The sequence below is a fragment of the Thunnus albacares genome, chromosome 20 (assembly GCF_914725855.1).
Source record: "Thunnus albacares chromosome 20, fThuAlb1.1, whole genome shotgun sequence".
Classification (NCBI taxonomy): domain Eukaryota; kingdom Metazoa; phylum Chordata; class Actinopteri; order Scombriformes; family Scombridae; genus Thunnus; species Thunnus albacares.
Genome location: NC_058125.1, coordinates 2,219,718 through 2,242,867, shown reverse-complemented (window position 1 = coordinate 2,242,867; position 23,150 = coordinate 2,219,718). Strand labels below are relative to the sequence as shown.

The 23,150-nt window shown below is 40.8% G+C and overlaps 1 protein-coding gene across 1 annotated transcript in view; it reads right to left on the bottom strand.

The window, feature by feature from the left end:
• ryr2a (ryanodine receptor 2a (cardiac)) overlaps window positions 1-23,150 on the bottom strand; it is a 187,702-nt gene that overhangs the window by 98,433 nt on the left and 66,119 nt on the right. Inside the window, exons 4-23 of the mRNA XM_044338318.1 lie at window positions 21,059-21,133; window positions 19,975-20,053; window positions 18,968-19,080; window positions 17,258-17,357; window positions 15,553-15,649; window positions 14,462-14,536; window positions 10,873-11,029; window positions 9,288-9,452; window positions 8,539-8,660; window positions 7,980-8,163; window positions 7,580-7,715; window positions 6,821-6,916; window positions 6,011-6,129; window positions 5,516-5,649; window positions 5,078-5,319; window positions 4,642-4,834; window positions 4,105-4,309; window positions 3,616-3,720; window positions 390-493; window positions 48-131 (exon numbers count right to left, since the gene is read on the bottom strand). Coding sequence (XP_044194253.1) covers window positions 48-131; window positions 390-493; window positions 3,616-3,720; window positions 4,105-4,309; window positions 4,642-4,834; window positions 5,078-5,319; window positions 5,516-5,649; window positions 6,011-6,129; window positions 6,821-6,916; window positions 7,580-7,715; window positions 7,980-8,163; window positions 8,539-8,660; window positions 9,288-9,452; window positions 10,873-11,029; window positions 14,462-14,536; window positions 15,553-15,649; window positions 17,258-17,357; window positions 18,968-19,080; window positions 19,975-20,053; window positions 21,059-21,133 — 2,585 coding nt within the window. The remainder of the gene's footprint in view (window positions 1-47; window positions 132-389; window positions 494-3,615; window positions 3,721-4,104; window positions 4,310-4,641; window positions 4,835-5,077; window positions 5,320-5,515; window positions 5,650-6,010; window positions 6,130-6,820; window positions 6,917-7,579; window positions 7,716-7,979; window positions 8,164-8,538; window positions 8,661-9,287; window positions 9,453-10,872; window positions 11,030-14,461; window positions 14,537-15,552; window positions 15,650-17,257; window positions 17,358-18,967; window positions 19,081-19,974; window positions 20,054-21,058; window positions 21,134-23,150) is intronic.

Here is a 23,150-nt window from a genome sequence, read left to right as displayed (position 1 = left end):
AAGTTGTGCCATTATCTTATGTCGTATTAATGTTTGAGGTAACTCACGTTGGTGACAGTTTCATGCTCTTGACTTTCTCTACAGCGTGTTCATCTGCGAGGCCGACATGACAACCCAAAGCCAGGAGAGTTCTGTAACACACACACACACACACACCCGATGAAACACATCATCTAGTGTTATTGAACCAAACATGTTGCCATCACCAACACTCCTGCATAACCTGGAAACCTGCATATCGAATTCAGCATCTAGTCCACAGAAAGAAACTCCAGAGTTTGAAGTGAAATATACAGCGTGAACACTTCATGTGTCGTCGGGTTTTAATAGTGTCCCTGATAAATATGTAATCTAAATATCTTATGCTGCTCGCTGCAGGGATGCATTACTTGAGAGTCTCCAGAGACATCTGTAAGTTGTAGCTCCGTTCCTGTTCGGGAAGCTTGGAGAACTCCACCAAACATGGGTGCTGCCGCTTGTTATCATCTCGCACCTAAAACACACACAAACACACACACACACAGAAAAGAAAGGGTAAGGATAGTAAAGGAGCCTGTTGCTTGGCACAGTTTGAACTCAGGACACCATGAACCAGAGGGCAGCTAGGCAGTCATAGAACTGGAATTACATCCAGGTAACTTATTTTTAGTGCTCTGCCCTCTAACAGGTTTCACTATTTACTACTTGGGATATGACATATTGTATGTAAATATACAGGTGCTAGGCCTGGCCCCTGACTGGGCAAAAAGTGAGGACCCACCTGGGGCTGCTGCTATGCCTTAAGAACAGGTGTGTCAGGCTGAACTCACACAACAGCTGCAATAAGCAATGAATGAGCCACAGAGCTGCTTATGACCGACTGACTGACTGGATTTTGTTGAGATATGACCTAAAAAACAAGACTTATGAACAAGTGTCATCTCCAGCAAGGTATGTGTGTGTGTGTGTGTGTGTGTATGTGTGTGTGTGTGTGTGTGTGCATAAGTCTGCATCCAAGTGTATTTATGTATGTATGTGTTCATATTTATATGCATGATGGACAGTATGTGAATGTTTGGGTGTGTGCCTTGCAAATGTATTTTTGACATTTTTTGACAAATGCTGCTGGTCTTGGTGTCCTTCTTGTTAGGGCAACATTGGCATCTCTTCCTCTTCTTTCAAGTAGGCAAAGCTGGATGCATAGGTATGTTTGCATCCTTGGTTTGAGGCTGCATCACCATGTTGGTAAGCAGGGGTTTAGGGTAGACATCGCCGTTGTTCAAAATGAGGGCTCACCAGAGCTCTTCCTCGCTCCTTCAGAGAGAGACTCCTTTTGTATGGCTTTGCAGAGTTCCTCCCAGGGTTAATTTCAGTCCACACTACAAAAGCATTGTAAGCCGAAACATCCAAGATGCTGCAAAAGATGACCGATGGCCACCTTGCTGTCATCCGTTTGCAAGTGACAGAGTGGATGCCAGTGACCTGTCCAAGTTGTCAACTCCTCCTTTGTTTTTATTGTAATCCAGGATCACTTCTGGCTTTTTGTCTTCCCTCCTGCTCACAGCCGCAGTCCTGTGGAGTGTGCTCATCATCATCACGTTTTTGTACCTCTTGGGACGGTATGACACAACTGTGGTGTCTTCAGTAAAGGCAGACTTCCAGGAGAGAGCAGCCCAGTCCTTTGTCCCAAGAAGTGCAGGACACAGCTCAGGTTTGTTCCCACCATTGTCAGCTTCTTTCGCAGCAGCTCTTGGCCAAGGGCATGAGAAGTGAAAAAATCGTTACATGTGATGTTGCGCCCCTGAAGACCCTCTGTCATTGCCAGCACTACATGCATGTCCTGATTATTCTCTGGCACAGTTCCAGCAGGTATACTTGTATATATTTGCATATTCCATGCAAAGCTGCATCACAAGCTGCCCAGATTTTAAGGCCATATTTTCCAGGCTTACTGGGAATGTATTGTCTAAATGGACAGCAATCTCTAAATGGGCCCAGCTTTTCATCTATCGTGACCTCGGGCCCTGGATTGTAGGTCAGTGGCGAGCACTCTACCCGTTTGTCCCAAACATCTCTTATGGGTACAAATTTGTCCTTCTCACGACAAGCTAATCTTGTTTCACGCTTGTCAAATTGAATAACTCTCAAAAGAATAAAAGGTTTGAAATGACATTTTAACGCAGAAAATAGCCTGGCCTGTTTCAGCATCCCATAAACTAGAAGTGGCCTCATTGTTGGATTTATACCCCGGCAAGTATCAGCATCCCCATGTAAGCATGGAGATGGTGTGTGTCAATCTCCCTCCAACTATTCCCAAATAGTTGTCTCCTCTCCATGTTGGTCATGTCAATAATGATCTTCTCTATAGGCTGTGATATAAAAAGCTCAAAGGCAGATCGTACGTCTTTGGCATGTGAGACTGCCTACCTTGTTGGACCTTGAGGTCATTTTGATTATATTCTGTGATTGTTTGTTACCCTGCCTTTAATAGGGGATTGAGGACCATGGTATTTTGCCATTTTTTGATGTCATTATCTTTCTTTGAGCTTCCCAATCATTAGGCCGTATTCAGACCAAATCAGGCGATGTTCAGCCGCAGGGTTGAGCAGAGGTGTGTGGGTGTGTTTATTTGTGCTCTAGAACATAACCGCTGTGAAACAATCAAAAAATAACGTTTTATTGATCTGATTTCTCGCTACCAGCGTTCCCTCTCTTCATTCACTCTCTAGCTCGCGCAACCACTGCTGCTCTCTCTCTCTCTCGTCTTTTTTAAAGTGAGTCGGGAAGCCGACAGCAGAGTCTAACTTTACTTTTAACGTTATCAAACAAAGAGAAATGTACTTCCCTCCTCCTAGTAACGTCTTTTTACTCCCTCATGGCAGAGTTTACAACTCTGATCAGTCTGATCTCCGGCTGTGATTGGCCACTGCAGCCTTCAGCCGCAGTGACGTCGGGTTGCTTTTCTCCAAAAGTTGACTGTGGCTCAACTTCCTGGCCGCAGTCCGGTGTGGCGCCGCAGCGGCCAAAACCGCTGCAGCCGAAACAAACTACGCTCATTAAAATGAATGGGAGGACAGACGTTTTCGCCGCAGGTCTTATAGTGATTTCTGTAACCACTCCCCCACAGACAAAACATTCAACACCTCGTCTGCCAGAAAGAAGTGGTTCCCATGATAATAACAGCATAAAAGTATACAAAGTGACAGATGAAAGAGTATTGTCTTCAGTGTGTGTGTGTGAGTGTGAGTGAGTGAAGGAGGGAGTGGGGGTGTGTGTGTGTGGGATCATATTTGCTGTGTGCCACTCTACAATTGAATTCAAATCAATATGCTTTCTTGGCATGAAACATAATGTTAATATTAATACACAACATTATTATGCTATTATCATAGAATTTTATTACTATTAATTTTGTTTTGTTGTAATTTTTTTTATTCATGATGGTTTGGCAACATTTACCATGTATTTCTCTGCATAAACAACCCATAATTACTACCGGGTCAGATTTGACCCATAACACGACAGATGTAACCTTTTTTTTTTGCATGTTTCACACATCTAAACTTGAAAATAGGTCACGACTCATCTGAACACAACTGTGACACATACAGTTTTGGGTGTTTGTCTGATACTCACTACACCGAAGGTCCAGCCTAGTTCTATCTTATTCATCACCCACAGCTCATGGATATTTTCTGCCAGCTTCTCCCTGATCCTCTCCAGGTGAGGTGGCAGAACAATCTACACACACACACACACACACACACACACACACACACACACACACACACACACACACACACACACAAAACAGTGATTTGCACCATTTCGATCATTACACACACTGTTGCTTCAGTCTGCTCTGTTTGTGTAACCAATAGAAAAAGGCTTTGTCATGAAAAAATGCCTTAAAAGGATTAAATAACATTTCACAGTAGTATATGTATGATAAATAATCAAAATGTATTGGTTTATTTCACAATGTCATGGTTATATAATATTTTTTTTTCTATACTTATTCATAGGATAGGTACAAGATTTATCAGGTACTAGGATTTATTGGATGACGTCTCTAACTTTATTCATGAGCACCCAACCCAACCCTGACAGTGATCTGTACTGTACCTGGCTGGTGTCTACAGGTATGGGAGTGAACGCTGCCTGACTCAAGGTGACAGTGGGTCCCAGCAGGTCTCTAGCTGCGGTCTGTTCCTGACTGGCCTCCAGCTTTAGCTTCTCTCTGGGCAACACCGCCTCATAGCAAGGAGCATAACCTGGAGGAGGGAGGAACTTAAACTCTCCATGACGACCCCCGAGGAGGAAACGAACCCTGCGGTATGACATGTGAGAGGAGAGCAAGACATGGTAAACACAGTGTGATTTCCACATCAAGTAGGAAAATATATTTTTCTTCTCCTTGAAGTCAAAGGAAACAGTCTGACCAATAATCAAACCCAGTAAATTAACTTGATACTAGGTTAGCTTACAGAGTTTCTCTTGCTTTGTTGGATTTCAGGATTCTGGAGTTTTATATAAATAAATGTAAATCTCTAGATAAATAGATACTATCAGGTAAATCAACAAACATTTCCTCTGATACGGGATAAACAGATAATAACTGGATTTTCATTTTGTATGAATTGTTTCCAGTAAAGCACTGACTTGACTCCAGCAGAGAAGCTGGCCACAGGGAAGAAGAGGCCGTCAGAGTTGAAGTTCTCAAACATTCCCTGAACCGGCTGGCCGTTGATCCTGAAGGAGATACTGGGCACGCTGAGGTCCAAACAGCAGCTCACCACGTCCTCTGCTCTCAGAAGATGCTGATTGGGTGAGCTAACAGTCCGTGCAATGCAGCCTGCACGGGATTGGTGGAAAAGTTTGCGTAAATGAGTCAAATCAAGCATATACAGTGAATATTTTTCATGATATATGCTTATTATTTGAAAATGTATACAGTAGCTTGTCTTAAGTCATTGCTATGCAGAGAGATGTACAAATATAATTTAGCTGGTTATTATATAGAGGTACAATGAACTCACTACAGTTTCTACATAGCAGTATCATCTTCTCTGTCTCCATACACACACATACCCCTCACCTGACCAAAGATGGAGTCCATCAAAGCCGTAAGAGTAGAGGTCATCACCCACCCCATTGCCTCCCCACCCCTCCCCCCCGCTGGGGTAGGGTGCGTAGCCACTGGTATTGGCCCAGCCCACCCTGAGGTGAGTGGCCTCGGCTGTGACAAATGGCAATGCCTGGTCCACGATCAGTTCGTAGTACCACTTCCTGTACTGGGCGGAGCCATCACTGACGCCCAGGAAGATGTTGGGACGCATGCTGTTAGGAAGAGAGAAGAAGAGGGAACACTGTCACTAAGCAGAGAAAATGACCCACTAGTGTGTTAGAATGACATATTCTGTGTATCTTGACAGTTACAAGAAGTTGGTACTGGATTTTTAAAATGTGTGTATTTGTGCAGGTGTGTATGTGTGTGTGTTTGTATGTGTGTGTGTGTGTCTGTGTGTGTGTATACCTGCTTACGTGGTTGATCAGTCGTGTCTGCAGTAACAGATCTCTTCCTGGCAGCAGGTTATCACAGATCAGGTGCTGGTTAGAGCGCACTGCCACACCGTGACACACACACAGCGAACACAACACGTCTAGAACCTAACACACCAGAAGATACATCACTGTTGTCAATATGTCGTTGTTACAGTACAAACACTCACATGCAAACACCTACTGGCACACAGGTTGAACTGCAGGACTCCTGATGGATTGATCTCATTGGCAATTTTCGCAAGAGTTTTCTTTGCCTTGATAAATGATTGTTAGTTGGAATCTTTTAAAATTTACTCCGTGTGGCTTTAGGTTCTGCTCACAGACTCCGAGAAGCCTTTTCACACCAGACACAAATAACCATAACTCATAACTTTGAAACTGATTTGAAGGTAAGTAATGGAAGCTTGAACACCTGTGTGGAACTTCTATTATAGATACACATATGCCTGTGTATATCTGCCTGCACCTTGTGGTTGCGTCCATGCTTGTCCAGTAGAGATATAATGGATTTGATGTGTCCCTCTTTGATAATGTTCAGTGCCTCAGGACTCTCCACCAGCACACAGTGAAGCACCTCCAGTATACCTACATATACAGAATATGGCAATAAGCAATCAGAACCACATCATTATTAACATACCAGCAAGAGAAGCTGAAGAGACACACAGCTTTAAGACATTTTAACCCCTGCGTTGTTTCAAATATGTATGAGTGTACTGGGTGAGGTGTAATTTCAGACAGTCCAACATTACAAAAATTACTATTGTAAAGCCATTTAAAAAAGGAAACAAGTTATCAGTAAAAAGCAACAGTAGTTAAATTGGAAAAATAATAATAGTACAGAGTAAAACATCAAGGCCACTTTGTGGATGAGCTGCAGTTTTAATTCCACAGTTGTGTGCAGTTTTTACAATAGTAATAATAATAATAATAAGCAATAGATACCCAGTAAAATGTAAAATAATGACCCCTCACTATCAAACATGTTCTTGCTTTTGGTCTCATTCTTGTTAATTCAGCAGCTGTCCTGGCTGCTGCTGTGAGTGTTGTGTTGCACTGTGGCCTTCATGCATGCTTACATGGACAGAGCAGAGATCTTCCAGAGCAGATGTTTATCATTTTGTACTTTAAACTGAATGAGCTGATTCACTGTCCAGGAATGGTAACATCCCCCACCAAGCCTGCTGCTAGTTTGATTTCATGATGATTTATGATGACTGAATGGTGATCAGTAATTCCATATAATGACAACCTTGTCAAAGACAAGCTGACCTACCAGAAGAGGCCTCAAGTCTCTCCAGTCTGCTAATGAGCCAGTCCAAAGAACCGGAAAATTGGGCGCAGTTCTTCCTGTTTCCCCTGATCAGCGCAGCTAGGAGGAGCACAGAAGATAGATGACGTGGGACAGGAGGGGACAGGAGAAGACAGGGGAGAAGAGACATGTCATTAAGAGGTACTGTTGTTGTGTGATAGAAACAGACTATTCCCACATGTATTTGTTGGTCTCTTTCCTCTGGTTGCAACATTTTATATTCTAATCTCATCTTTCCATGGAAAGAATTATGTAACTGAATTATCTAACCTGACGCTCCAGATGGTTTGTTACACAGAACTATCTGAGAAGTTTTCCTTGGAAACTGTTTGGGTAGGGTAGGCACATCCAAAAAATATTTGGCAGGAGATTAGACGAACCATCTGTCTATCACCGTCTTACCTTGTGAGGCAGCTGGATTTTGTGAGATCACAAGATCACGCGACAATCCTCACAGGATGCTGATTGGTCCGAACCACACAAGCGCATAACTTGAAGTCTGACAGGATGGATTCTCTTGTGATCCTGTGACGTTGTGATCTTGAGAATCCAGCTGCCTTGCAAGGTAATGAATTATCATCTCTTTAAATATTATGTGTATTAATTTACCATTATGGCTTTCTGTAAACCCCTTTGTACATACAATCTAGTTTTAGATAATACCTCTGGAAATAACACGTGGGCTATTATATTTTCTATGTGTGTATGCATGTGTGTGTTTACCCAGCAGTTGGTAGAGGGAGTTGAGGATGGAGCTCCAGGCCTCTCCAGCCTCCCTTCCTACTGCCTCAGCAAAATGAGCTGCACTGCTGTACACGTGAAGCCGATCAATACACTCCAGTACGAGGCTGATCATCCCCTATGGACACAGAGGTTGTTGTTACTGCTTTATTCAGATGACTCTGTTAATGGTAATAAAATGAAATGAAACCAATGTTCTTCAGTTCTTCAGCACCACTTTTAGACTACATTGTGATTGATTGTCACAATGAGGCATAATCACCAAAGACTTCTGCGTGATACACATTTTGGTGAAACTTAAATTTTTGGACCCCTAATAACATTGCAATGGCTCAGTTTTAGGCACACAGGATCCAAACACACGGACAAAGATGTTTCCTACCTCCTCTTGGAAAAGGTTTTGTCGGTTCTTCAGAGCTCTCAGTCGGTTCTGCTTGTCTTCATGTTCTAGGTGATCGCCGGGTGGTTGGAAGTAGCCAATCAGATCCTGCAGACTCAGGCTGACTGAATCAATTGGTAGATCAAAAGTAGAGCTCTTCCCCTTTTTTCTTAGAGTGTCCAGACCCCTGTTACATATAGAGTAGAGGAAATGTCTTTATACTCTGATAAGTTCTCATTGTCACTCCTCTGAGTGTGTGTGTGTGTGGTCCAGGTATTCCTCACGCTGTGGGTAGTAAATCTGTTTACACAGTCATGTTGTGACAAAAAGCAAGTCTCCTTAACGTAAATCATTAATTTTAGGTGAAGACTTGGTTTAAAGTTGAGGTTAGTTTAGGGTTATGTTAAGGTTAGAGTAAGAGTTAGGGTTAGGCATGTGGTGGTCATGGTTAAGGTTAGGGTAAGTCTCCAGGAAATGAATTTAAGTCAATGTAATGTCCTCTGAAGTGATGGAAACACGACTATGTGTATGTGTGTATGTGTTCATGTGTGCATTAATCCACCTGATGAAGAGGTTGAACAGAAACACAGTACTGCGGATGACTCTGGCAGTGCGACTCTCCTCATGTTGTGACCGAGACAGCGTCAGCCCGTCGTCCATGTGACCTTCATGGTGCATGATGGCCTGAAATAAGATGTGAGTTTCTGAAAAACACTGACATCTGCTCTTAATATCACTCTAAATGAATCACAGCATTTTCAAAAGACAGTGTAAACTGTTTCTTGCGAGACTATTATGTAAAACCTGAGACAGCAAAATCAATAAGTGGGACAACAACAGAGACACTATGCCAGGATCACAATATCAAACAGTAAGAAGTTTTGTCAATTTACTGAAATACCTCAATTTAAAATTACAGTCACACAAATTGTTTTCTGAATGTTGCTTTAAATTTCTATGAAGATGAGAATGAACTTAAATTGTAACAAGACAATTTTCATAATGAAGCGGGTTTTTCATGGTAAAACTTGCAAGATGGATAAAATTGTGTATGTATAAAAGTATGTATAAAAGTTGTGCTTTATTTTGCCTCTGGTATGACTAAAAGCATTTACCAGATGTGGGCTCCTTCACCATTAGCTAAGGTCCTAACCCTAACAACAAACTGCCTGAACTGGATGACATGGCATGGATGAATGCACCTTAAGTTTACGAAAGGCTTCACTTTTTAATCTGCTGCCACTCTTGTTGTCACTCTCAAATACACAGGATAGACCAGTGATAAAAAGTTGTAAAAACGCAGTACAGTACCTTTCTCTGTACACCACCCATGCGAGCACACTTGGCATCAACAGTCTGGTATGTGAGCCACAGGCAGGTGTCAACATGTTGGATATAACACACAGAGTCGCCATACTTAATGTCAGGAACACCCATCCCATCCACCTCCTTCTTTACACCAGGGTCCAACTTTTCCTGAAAGAGAAAGAAAGGAAGAAAGTGAGTATTGTAATTAATACAGATTAAATCTTACACAGCAAGCACATGGCTGCATTAAAGAATGTCTTATAGATTATTCATCATGACAAACAACTGTCAGCAGAAGTTTAATAGATTAAGTTTGAAGGGTTCTCACATATTTTACTCACTAATTGATAATAAATAGTTTGTAATCATTACTACAAATCAGACACTAAAGAACCGGTGGTGTGCTTAGAAAACTGAACCTGGTACTGCCCACTTCTATAACGAGAGCATATAGGTGCAGCTCAGTAGAGGGATTTCTATAAAATCACAAGGCTCAGAAAAAACAAACAAAATACAAAATAATTACTTTGATCATGGTTCAATCCCTCATGTGTGCAATCCTCCCTTAAATGAGAGATGCCCTTGAAAACACCCAAACAAATGACACGTAGTCTACGACTCCAACTTGCTGCACTGTTTGATAAAAATAGCACATGTGTTTGGGGCAAGATGCGTCACATCTGCGCCTGGAAATCAGGCACAAGAGCTGCAGTGAATCTGGCCCTCTGAGTCCATATTTGGATGATAGCAGGACAGTTAGTCATGTGTTATCATTAGTTTGATAGTTTCATACTTCTATGAGTACGCACAAACAGGCCTCAGTGGACTTTGTTTCTACATTTCTGATGTTTTAATATATTATTAAGATTTATATATTTATTTATGTGCTTTATCATGAATGACAATCCTAACTCAGCAGAATAGTTCAGTCTCCTCCAAATAGACTGAAGTCTGGTAAAGTCTGATCTGAAGAGTTGGCATGGTACCGAATTTTCTGAAACAGAATCAACCCAAACCTGAAGTGCTTCTATTTCTTTCCTCTATAGTCCGTTGCAAACCCAACTGTGTGTGCCCCTCAGCTTTGAAACTCCCTGCCTGAGCACCTCAAGCTAGATAAATCTGTAGCATCCTTTGAGGTGTTCTTTATTTAGCTTTGGCCATTTTAAATTAGTTTCAACCTGTCTTGTTTTTACAGCTGCTTGTTGTCCAAATCTTAAGTTATTATTTTAGTATATTTTATTGTTTCACACTGTTGTTTCACTCTGTAAAGCACTGTGTAACTTTACTAAGACAAGTGTAAATACAGTTATTATTAAAGTTTAAATTATTTTTAGTCCTTACTAGGAGTCCAATGAATTCACACACCCCATATAAAGGGCAGAAGATCTTGTGTGACACTGGAAAACGTTTAAGGAGATTATGGAGAAACAAGTCAGAGGGCACCAGTATGTACAAAACAGAAAGCTGCCTTCAACTCCTATCCTCAAAAAATAACGCAGAAATGTTCCTTTCATTATGTTGCACTGTGCTGGTACCTATACCTATAATACATTCTGGGCTTCACACTGTGGATGTTGTGACTGCGTACCTTGGAGGACCTGAAGCAGAAGGCTGTAGACTTTACATCAGCTTTCTCTTTGTCCATCAGCAGCAGAGATTTGTCTTCTATCAGACTCAGATACTTCCCTGTGGTCACATGTCTCAGTCTGAATGGCTGGCCCCAGCGGATATGACTGCCACTCCACCTGGATACAAACAAAGACATAAAGACATTCAGAATCATAAATAAATACATATAAATACTGCAAATATCAAGAAACTGGGCAGGACTAAAAGCGGGCAATTTAAAAAATTACTCTCACTGTTGCTGTTTGGATATCTGTTTTGTGTGGAATATAATATACTGGCAAATCTCCCTCTGGCAAAATTGAAATTATCAGTAACCAGTGTACAGAGAGTAGGAGATACAGGGAGGTCAATATCAGAGCCCAAAGTTAATTTATTCCTTGGGACCCCCTAGTAGGTGTTTTAGCATCTTTCAGTGCATAGTTTTGGTTTAATAGCACATTTCCTGTTGTGGTTCAGTACCTCTGCTCTCAGAAGCCTTGTTTCCAGAAGCAGGCAGCTGTTTTCAAGGAAAAAGCTCTAATAAACCCACTATACACTACGTGACCAGCACCAATCAGCAACAATATTTTTCTCAGGAATTGGTCAAGTCAGAGCAAAGAAGAAAGAGAACACTAGACTTTGGACATTCATCAGTTTGACATAAGCACAACTCCAAATGAATGATAATGTTGCTCTGTGTCTGCTGGATGTGTAAATAGCTTATCAGATAATGTTGTGTTTACAGTTTGTTCTGCTGCCCCCAAGTGGCCAAAAAATAAAGTAATGCAGCTCCAAATTATGTATATGAGTTGGATTAAAATGTCTACAGTATGTAAAATTTGCTGCAGAAATTAAATTAGAAGCCTGAAGGCTAATGTTCATCTGCTTCAGCACACAGTCCTGTGCTCTTCATGTCACAGATGCTCACAACACGTGATGTAGAAGAGCTACAACAGCCAGACTTCAGCTCTTTAGAGACGTTTCTCTCCGAGATATGTCAAGATACGGCTGAGAATTTTCAGTATGTGTATTTGTGTGTATGTCCCCTACCTTACTTATTTTTCATTTCAGTCAGTGGGCTCGACAGACCTGCACACAGGTGCAACTGATAACAATAATAATGGCTTCCATTTAGCTGTGTCAGTTCCAGGGGTCTGCTATTGGACATGCTGGCTAACTGTCTGGGGCATGTGAATGGAACAGAGCCATCATTGACGTTATTAGTATCACCTTTTCCTGCCATAACAAGTCAAACTGTCTGATGGAGGAAAGGTCAAGACACTGAAATCTAGGCACAAACAAGCCATCAATTGAAAAGATATAAAAGCCAAGGTTCACATAATGGCTACGCCTCAAGCATTTACAAGGAATAGTTCAACTTTAGGTGTGAGTGATATCAGTCTCATGTGTGTGTGGTAAGTACAGATGTGTAAGGAGTCAGGACAGGGTTAGCCTAGCTTAGCATAAAGACTGGCAGCAGGGGGAAACAGCTAGCCTAGCTCTGTCTAAAGCTCACTTGTTAACATGCTGTATCTTCTTTTTGTTTAAATGTAACAACAGCAATTTGTGGTTTTGAGGGGATTCATTATTAATAAGGACAATATTGATATTACGACTAATATTATTAGTGTAATGGAAGGTAGCTGTGGTGGTCGTAGTAAAATAAGTACACAGTATACCACATATCTATCACTATAATACAACTAATTATATTTGCTTCTTAAATTGAATGTAACTCCAGACATAGCAATCACACATATTAAAGGTAGAGTCAGTCATTCTGGAGAAAGACTGTTGATATTTGAACTAAACACCTAAACAACCACACCCCTCCCTTCATGCTTCTTCAAAAGCTCCACCCCCCAAATTCATGAGCGTCGCCAAGGCAACGACCAAAAGAGAAATATAGCATCATCCAGAGCGATGCGTCAACTGTAGAGTCACTTCTGTTCCTCTCACACATTATCACAAGTGGAAAAAAAAATTGTCTCATGAGCAAACAGTCCACCCACACTCTCCCCATTTCTCACTTGACCTGCGTCCAGCGTCTCTGTCCACAGACGCAGCTGATTGTCAGCTGCAGCTCCTGGAGAGCTGAGAGGACAGTAGCCGGACAAACTGCCTTCACCAGGCTGACTGTCAGCAGAAATTTACTGAACCAAAATAGTTTGCATATTGGCTCGAAATTGACAGTGGGATATTTGTGTGATTTAAACAGCTGCCTGCTCAGATTACGCTTCACTAAATGCGATGGAAACAGACTCGGAGCATAAAAAAAACACACGTGGGGGTTCTCTGTGAGACTGTCTCAGATTCAGTGTGGATTGATACATTTAATAAGATGGAAGCGTATCTGTTCTGTGAGAAAACGATTTCTATGTGAATTGGCCACGGCCTCTCTCTCTCCAGCTCGCCAGCCCTCCCCCACAATCCAACGGGTGCTGGAGATGGGAAACATCATATCCTCATACAGACATCTGCTCTGATGTCTTCCCTCCTGTGCATGAGCACGAACGCCTCCTGCTGATTGGCTGGAGTAGCGTTGTGTGGATCGGTTTGAGCCTCTTTATTTGTTTCCCATTTACAGAACCAGGGCTGTGTATGAAGAAAAGATTTTTTCTAAGCACACACAAAGTACAGACAGCTAGCGGACAGTGAGGAGATATTCCCTGAATTTGACAAAAAGTATATTCAACAATCTTTCTCCAGAATCACTGACTCCACCTTTAATGCTTCTCACATGCACATACACACAGAGAGACATTACATAGACAATATTGTCACAATCTTTGTATGTGCTGTATGTCATATTGACACCTTTAGGAAAAGAAGAAGAAGAAAAAAGAAAGCAAACAAGTATATTTTCTAAAATGTTGAACTATTCCATTTAAACAGGTTGGCTTATTAGGAAGATATACTTACTAAAGTGGGAAGTAGAAGAATAAAGACCTGCCTCACTCTGCTGTTGAGGTGAACTGTTATTACAGTAAGTGAGAAAAACATTTTTTATTTTTTGTAATTTGGACTTTTAAATTGTTTTGCCTAATCAGTGAAGGTGTGCCAATTGCTTTTAATGAAATCCGTCTCAAGTGAAACAGCATCTGTGTATGTGTCACACAGAGAGAATCAAAAGAGAAATTTGCTATTATACATATGTTTAACTGTTTTAAATATACACTTAAAATGTAAACTGTAAAACTATGTAACCATTTGGTTACTCTGAGTAAGCAAAAGCAGCTACCTGGTTGCCAACCTGGAAATCATTGCTTAAACTTACTGTCAGATCCTGATACTGCTGTTACTTAGCAACTATTGAAAATCCTTGAAATGCCATTGGAAGGCTAACATCCACTCTGCTGTCCACAATGAGTGCTATCAACCCAGGCTAGACCCTTTGCAAACAATGCTGGGGATCCCTCACAGTGCAAACACAAAAATGACAATGTGCAATGCAATGTGAGCTGCATTCGGAACAGCACGTCTGTACAACAGTTATCTATTTGTGTGTATAATGTGCTGGTGTATTTGTGAATATCCTTGTTTGCTGTATATGTGTATATTGTACTCACACAACCCGCAGTGTCTCCAGCCTCCACAGGGACCTGGCGTGACTGGACACTGGCCCCCCCTCATAGTGCACAGTCCTGGAGGTAAATATCATACAATCACATTGAAAAAATTATATATCTTTCCATACATAATATTACCTCTTTCTATGAAAGTCACTGTTTGCCTTTGATTTAGTACTTCTAGATATTCTGCTACCTGGATGACTCAGTCTCTCAGTAATAAACCCCAGCAGGCAGTCAGATAAGGAGAACACAGTCATTCTCATAGGCGCTGTTTAACAACATGGCTGTCCCTTTAGGGAAAACCTTAAAACTATAATTATTAATAGTCTTCCTCGTCTCAGTCACAGCAGAGAGCTCAGTCTGATAATGGGAGTTGATACTCTCTCTCCCTGGAGGCCATGGTAATTTCCATACAAGAAGAAGCTGAATGCTGTATGTCCAGCGGTCTAAACTGGAGGGTAAAGGAGAACAGAGGAACAGGCTGAAGGCAAAACTTTGATTTCAGAGGTGACTTTGACATTGACTTAGAATTGTGAAGGCCTGAGAAGATCCCCACTTGATCCCACTGACACTGCTGAAGTCTCATATTGCATTTGGCTGAACTTTTGAATGCATTTTCTCACAGAACAAGGACTGTGGATCTCATATATTGGAATAATGTTAGGAAAGGACCTCTTCACGACCAGTATGGACAGGAGGACCTATTACACCTTCCAATAATCAAAGCTCAGTAAAGCCTGGTGGGCCAAAGTGAGGCAGACCCTGGACTACAGTACATTTTTATTATGATCAGCCAAGAAACAAACAAAATGCTGTTTCTCCATAACCTAAACCTGTCTTTCAAGACTTGCAAGATCATGCAAGTATGTTTTTTCCTGTTCAAGTCTTTGGTATTGAGAGGCTGTAGTGCGTCTCACGGTTCCTCCATTAACAGTTGTCGGGTAAATTTATGACATTGTGTGTAATCTGATCAGAATGTCTACACCAAATAACTGCAGGTAAACTATACAACCATTGAGATGATTGTTACTAAAATGACACCCAGAAGCCCATATATCAGTCCAGTGGTAATTATCGGTACAGATTACCTTCTCTGCTCATCACCATGCTCCCCAGATGGAACCGTTAGACACTCGTCCATGTGACCGAGAAGAAGGCGAAGGACATCTCCTCCTATCAGGAAACCTGCAGACAGCAGAGCAGAGAGGGTGAAAAGGGAGTAAAGGAGGGGTGAGAAGGTGAAGGACAGATAGAACGGAAGGCAGCATATGACACTATAAGCCAGAGAAATAGACAATGAGGTTTATATAAAAGCACCAGAATTAGTACACATGCTACCTTACCTACACTTTGCTAATTTTAGAAATCATTTGAGTATTCTGATGAACATGACGTGGGAGGTGGGCAGCGAGGATCAAGAGCAGCAGGGCAATTATGGTATTAATCATGACATGGATTTGCACTTCTGAAACCTATAAACCAGCAGATGCGACTGTCAAAATGAACACCTGTGTCTTCAAATAACGCCACCCAAAGCATCGTGGGAACTATACTCGCTGACTACGACAGGCAGTATCCAGAGACAGTTGCAGTGTCCTTGATTTGTTATTGTACATTATTGTCCACAATGCATTGCACAAAGTGAAATGGAAAAGCTGCTCACATCTGCTTTCAAATGAATTGTGAATGGTGGTGAGCTAGCTCTAGAAAAATCAGAATATAGTGCAGTTAGAGATGGGTTCCAATATCATTTTGGATCCTGCTCCTGTTTAGCAAAATAGCTGGATTTATTAATCTCTACTCAAATCTTTTCTCTCTCTCAATAGAAAACATACATGTAGCAGCTTCCAGCAGCTTCTCTCCATCATTGTCTCTGGTTAAAATGAGAAAGTGGCAGCAGATGAGATCAGCTGTAGCTAATTAATGTTAATTGTGTAAGACTAAAATGAAAAGTTAGTGTGTTCTCTGGTGAATGTGTCTCTGCAGCAGCTGTCTGTATTCAGACAAAGGTTTGTTAGTGAGAGGACACGTCACTCTGTAACACCACTGTACCACTGTGAGTGGAGACTCTTCTCTAGAGAAGTGATCAGCTGATCTCCTCACATCACTTTAAGAATCTCTCAGTTAAACTTTGATTGGTATCAGATCAACATTTGAATGTGATCAGCTTCATAGTTGTGAATCAGGAGCTTCAGTGTTTGGAGTCAGTAGCTGGTGAAGACTACATCTGTTAATTAAATATGTCAGATACAATTAATTTACCTACTGCTCGGCTCACATTCAGGTTGTGAACATTAATTAAGCTTCACTAAAAACTGTTGTATTTCTGCTTTCTCTGAGCCAAGAAAAGGTGATTAAGCATCTTTGAGGTGTAGTTACTTTAGCCTTTAGTTACTTTCATGATGAAATGTAAACCCAATAAGATTTGATTAGAAAGGATTTGGAATCAATACGTGGATTTGATACTGGATTTGAGCTTGATAAAATGCTATCAAACCCCATCAATCAGTCCCGTGCTGTTGTATACAATTAATACGTAGAACAAAATTAGGACACAGCAAGTCACAGATTATTTACTGTACTTAAGTTACTTACTGCACATAAATACTGAATACTGCTGGATCAACTATCAAATATCAACATTTGAATTCAACTTGACAAAATAAGAAGTATCAATAAAAAACGTACAAAAGGTGAGATAGAAAAGAGCACAAGCAGCAAGATAAAAACAACAACAAACAAGAAAGAAACAAAGATGGAGAAAAGAAGACCAAGTAACAAAGTCAGGTATACCTTGTGCTACTTCACTGCCAGAACAAATGGGAGCCACACTCCACAGTGTCTGCTGGAAGGCTGCATCTACATGGAGACTGCCATTACCATAGGACAGATGCTGCAGGAACACAAACATAAGAACCACATTTTAAAAACTATTCACTGACACACCAGACTGAGATACACACAGACACTCAGGATGTTCCTGAATCTGAGGCCTGTCTTTGGCTATTCCGAAAGGCAGGTCTGGTCTGACCACCGGGAGCACCCAGCACTCCCAATTCATCAGACCATGCAATTGGTCTGATTCATGCAGTCAGTGCGTGGTCAGCAGTGCTTTAAAGGTATCCATAATTTAGCATTCTACACAGTGACTGATCAGAAGATACATAGACAGAAAAAAGGAAGTGTGGAACCGAGAGGGAGCCATGAAGAAGAGAAGGGGTCGTGAAGGAAATGCAGATAAAATGATGTTCCTGAATGAGACAAAGGGGGTGAGACCAATTTAACTAACAATGATTGCTATTTGTTTGTTTGTGTAACCAGTATATCGTCTAAATCTGTAGCACTGCAAGCACATTCCATCCTAGGTTTAAAAGTGTCTAGTGTCTAGTGAATAGTCTTTTAAGATCCAAGTTTTTGAGGATTTTTATATGGAAGTTGGAGAAATGTCACCTTGGGCATTTAAAAATACAGTGAAGGGTTTAGAGGCAAATTCAATTTCAATTTGTGAACGCTTCCCTAGCTAGATCCGTTTACTCCTGTCTGTCTTTTTAGGCGTATGATTCTGTGAGTTGCTACTGTATGTTTTGTTTTATGTGTTTTTAATTGTTTGCTTGTACATTGTTTGAAACACTGTATTGCTGCTATCCTGACCAGGGCTCCCTTGAAAAAGAGATTTTGTGTTCTCAATGGGATTCACCTGGTTAAATAAAGTTTTAAAAAATTTTAAAAAGTTCGCAAGTTTTTGGTGAAAGTTTTGCACTCAAAATCGAAAGGTTATAAAGCAAGAGCTTACTGTTGTCATGACAACTTGCCACACTGTACTCGCCACCAGCCTGAACCAAGGCATAAAATTCACGTAAGGTGTCATCAAGCATAACCACAGAGTATGTCTCCAAATCACTGCCCATTTTCTTGCCTTTTTCGTATTAACCTCATCCTTCTCTTCCTCTATCATTTTAAGCTCTTCAGGCATCAGTTCCTTGTGCCATTTTTCGCTTGGTTTTTTTCTTTTCTTCTCCATTTCTTTTTTCCTCTGCCGCGTACCGTTCTTCAAATCTTCATAACGAGTAAGCTTTGACAGCTGTGCTTTTTAATGTTGCTATGGTTACATGTAGCGGATTCATTTAGAACAGTGATTAAACTTGAGCCGAACTACATGTGCATTAAATGGTTTTAACGCGCACCTGCCGGCCAATCAGAAAAGAGTTTTCACCCAGACCATGGTATAATCATACTTAGGCTACTGTGTAGATGTGTTTAGTATATGATAATGTGGTCTTAAACCAATCAAGTTCCTTAATTGTTAAGTGACAGTCACACCAAAAAGTGATATTCATTATTCCACATGAAATAGGTGGGTCCAGATGCTCTGTGACGTAGTGACTACTTGTTGATGAACTGCTGCGAGTCAAAGAAGGAAGGAAGGAAGAAAGAAAGTAAAAGTGATAGTAACATTTGAGCAGTTCCTCTTCACACATGTTCCCACACACAGCTGCTACTGACCAGATATCTCTCAGAGGAGACGCTGACCAGGATGAGATCATCTCCCACTCTAACCTTCTCCCCCTCTGAGCGCTGCTTTGATGCTGGATGGATGGTCCACCAGCACGCCTCGCCTACTCACACACACACACACACACACACACACACACACACACACACACACACACACACAGCAAACATTAGTGCAGAAAATAAAATGTGTCCATGACTCAGACTCACAAAACAGCATAAAGTATTGTAATACTACCTATCACCTCAGCCTGTGTACCACTTTGGTAGCCTAGATTTTTCTTGCAGCTGTTGTAATTTGCATCTTTTTTACTAAAGCAGGTCAAGAACAAGAACAGGGAGACAGTGTACTTTGCAGTGGCTTATTGTTTTGACTTTGTTCTAAAGTGAAAACCACTGTGGAGTAGCAGCAGGTCAGGAGTCAGACTATCTGAAAAACACAGACAGAAAAAACCTGACAGTATCATAACACTGACAAGAAGAATTCCACAGTTTGACTCCAGAAAGAGGTGGAAATACTATTAGCACGGCTTGAGTTAAGATACCAAACTGGACCAGAAAGTCATTCCACACAGCCAACTCAGAGCTGATGTAATCAAACTAACTCGAAGTCAGCTGGAAGATCAGATATGAGCGCTGATTTTTCATTTCTCTGATGTAAACATAATTGTAGAGCTCTGTGCTCTTTCATGCTGCTGTTGGAAATTAGGTTGAAGAGTACACAAAGATCGGGCTGTGACACCAGAACAATACGCTGAAAGAGGCTCCAAACAGCTGTGGTGAACTGCAGAATTTCTTATAATTCTTTCTTTGGGTTTGTCACTATAAATTACACATTGTACCTTTGTTCATATAAAAATACTGATTAAAGCAGCTTTCAAATAAAGTTTTGTGAGTTTGAATAAAGTTTAGCTGCATAGCATTGGTTTGTAATGACTGGTCCTCTGCAAGGTCAGTGATGTTTATAGTTCATATAAAATATGCCACATTATTCCTACCTGTGGTGTCTTCCTGCAGTCCTACATCGAAAGCCAGTTTGTCTGTGGATGAGCGGGAGGTGGACAGACAGCACAGGTACTAAACACAGAAACACAATTAATATGATCAATTCATCTGATCAATTACTGAAGAATATCATCTACAGCAACAAAAAAACATACATCTTTACACAAAGCTCTAAAAATGCATCAGGCTTGTGTTTAGCATGTGTGTAAAGGACCAACCGTGAGATATTTCTAAGTTCTACAGGATTCATTTCTCTAGGGAAGGTCAGTACTGTACCACCATCTCTAAAGCTCACTTCTTAACATCTTGCATCTTTTGTTTAATCTGCACACAAACAGAAATGTAACAATTTGTGGTTTTAGGGGGATTTAGGAGCCAGACAAACTACAGTTTAATCATCCATCCAGTACCCTCTATGCAGCGTCTCTGTCTCCAGCTATAGTGTGGGTGGGCAGACATGATTAGTGAGCACAGGTTTTGGTTTGGTCTCTGTACAGGCACCATGGCACCACTCTCTGTGACGACAAGACTCCATGAAAGCTGCGCACAGTCAGTCACTGCACCCAGCTGTTGTTCACCAAATAGTTCAAGCACTTCTCCTACCCAAAACAGTAAATTTTAGTTTGTGTATAGATTAAGTAAATATGATAGCAGTGGTTAGTTAGTGAGCTTTAGAGGTGACGGAATGCTGGCTGTTTCCCCTTAATTCCAGTCTTTATACTAACTAGCTAGGCTAACTACATCCTGACTCCAGCTCCGTACATAATGAACAGACTGACATTCATCTTCTTATTTCACTCTCATACAGAAATATTTGCATATTTCCTAAAATGCCAAAATATAACTTTGAATCCAATAATTCAATTTTTAATTTCTGCGTGCAACATTACACAGAAATTATTGTACTGGGTGCACAGAGGCTAAATAGAAACCAATCTTCTTCATTGACTGTGGGTATTGATGGCAAATAAACCTATTTTCAAAAATGTCAGAATCTTTAGATCATCAACTTTCATTAGTATGCCTATAGTTTTTGGTAAGAGTAGTGTGTGTGTGTGTGTGTGTGTGTGAACTGACCATTCCACTGTAGGAGTGTCTCAGCAGGACAGCGTGCCCGTACAGTAAGGTGCGATGACCGCCACCCTGGGCCGTCTGAGAGAGAAACATTGACAAGATGGAGAGAGAGAGAGAGTGTGAGTAGAGTTAAAAAAAGACAAAGTCATTAAAGAGGAAAACAGTGAAAAACGACAACAACAGAGATATCAAGAAACACCAGAGACAGAAATATCAACAAAAACAGATGCAGACAGGAAGAGAGGGAGAGGCCAGCTGTATTATTTGACTCTACAGGAGCACTATTTCTGACAAGTTGTAGGAAAAATGTTACCTCAGAAAAAGTAAATAAGCTAAACTGTTATGTTGTTCACCCCAGTCACCCAGTCGATCTTTCCATCGTATTTCAAACACGTATATATCACTGTCATACTAATACCTCTAGTTGACAGTATTACCATCATCCAGAACTCTCTAATGATATAATGATCGTGATTATGATTTGGGCTTCCACAGTTAATTAAACTTGATCAGGTGCAGTACTGACACTGTGTTCCTGCTCTGGGGAGTCAAATGCTCCCAATTCACACAGGTCCCTGCTTCCAAAACAGCTGCATGTTACTAGTCTTCTTGATTTTGTTGCAGTCTGTGGTGGCAATTTTACATGTTGATAAAATTAAATGTGTGTACAAGTCTGTTTAGTAAAATCTTGACTTCATGTTGTCATACATGGGTACAGTATAGTACAGGTTCAAGATATTTTAGTAGTCATAAAATACTTAAGTGGAATAAAAAGTGTTTTGTTTCAGTGACAAATTATGATAAATAACACTGATATTAATGTTAACATTGTTATTTTTATCATTGTCATGCAGCCCTGCTCAATGAACCAGACAAATCCAGTAATACCTTAAACCAGTGCTAGTGCTCCTCGAAATAAGTACACCATTTCTATGAACCCCCTTGCTCCAGTCTCCAGCATCTCTCAGGACAATAATATGCGACTTTTATGCTGCGTATCTAAGCACAAAACTACACAGTGACACTAAAATCTTTCATTGCATGAGAAGTCTGAACCACCAGGAGATTGTAGCATGCAACTAGAGTCTTGCTGTCTGACTGACATTTGTCTTCCTAGCAGAAAGTGCTCCTTCATTTCTCCTGCAGCACTGCAGTCATTCTGCCCTACTCTAGAGCTGCACATGCATCATAGAGCAGAGCTGCTTCAGTTTTACACATATTGATGAATGTGTGTAAATGGCAGGTATAGGATGCAGACTGGCTTGAAAAGCCTTTTTTCCCTATTATTTCATGTAATTGTGATACTATAATACATACAACATGGTAATATAATGCATACATTGTATTATATCATGTCAGTGGGCAATGTGTCATTTGAAGCCCATATGAAACCCAGAAATGTAAATATAAGTATCTACATACAATACAATCAATAAAAATATATATCTGTACTCCGAAATGTCCTCATTTCATCCTGACTGAGTCTCAAAATTGTCTCCTAAAACAAACACAAAAATACACCAATGGTCTGAGTAATTTGATTTGTAGAATAAACTTCTTAGATATGTCAAAAGCAATAAAAGGCAAAATGATGGTTGTTTGTATACTATTGCTGTGGACAGAAGCAAATTTCTGCGTGAAACCAAATTTTACACTGGAGCTAAAACAGACACTTGTACCAGACTCACCGATGTCAAACATTAGTCTGGACTGTCTGCCTGCTTGTTATTATGTGCCCAATAGCTGATCTATCAACCATTAGTAGGGTTAGGTGAATTGAAATTCATTATCAAAATCATTTACTCAAATTCTGGGCTTTTATCACTAAATGAAAAACAGGGAAATAAACTGTACAGTATGTGCAGTGTAGTCAGTTACTAGAGTAAACAGAACAGTCAAACTGGAATAAACTAGCATTCCTCCAAAACACAGTTGCGTGTACAGATGGTTTTGCCAATAACGCATCAGGCACTCTCCACCCACTCACTGAGAATGAAAGAAGTTGTGTCTATAGTTCCTCCACAAAACTAACATCCATAAACCTTTTTAAATAGTTAATCAAAAGACCAGTCTGAATTCTGCATGCATACCTCAG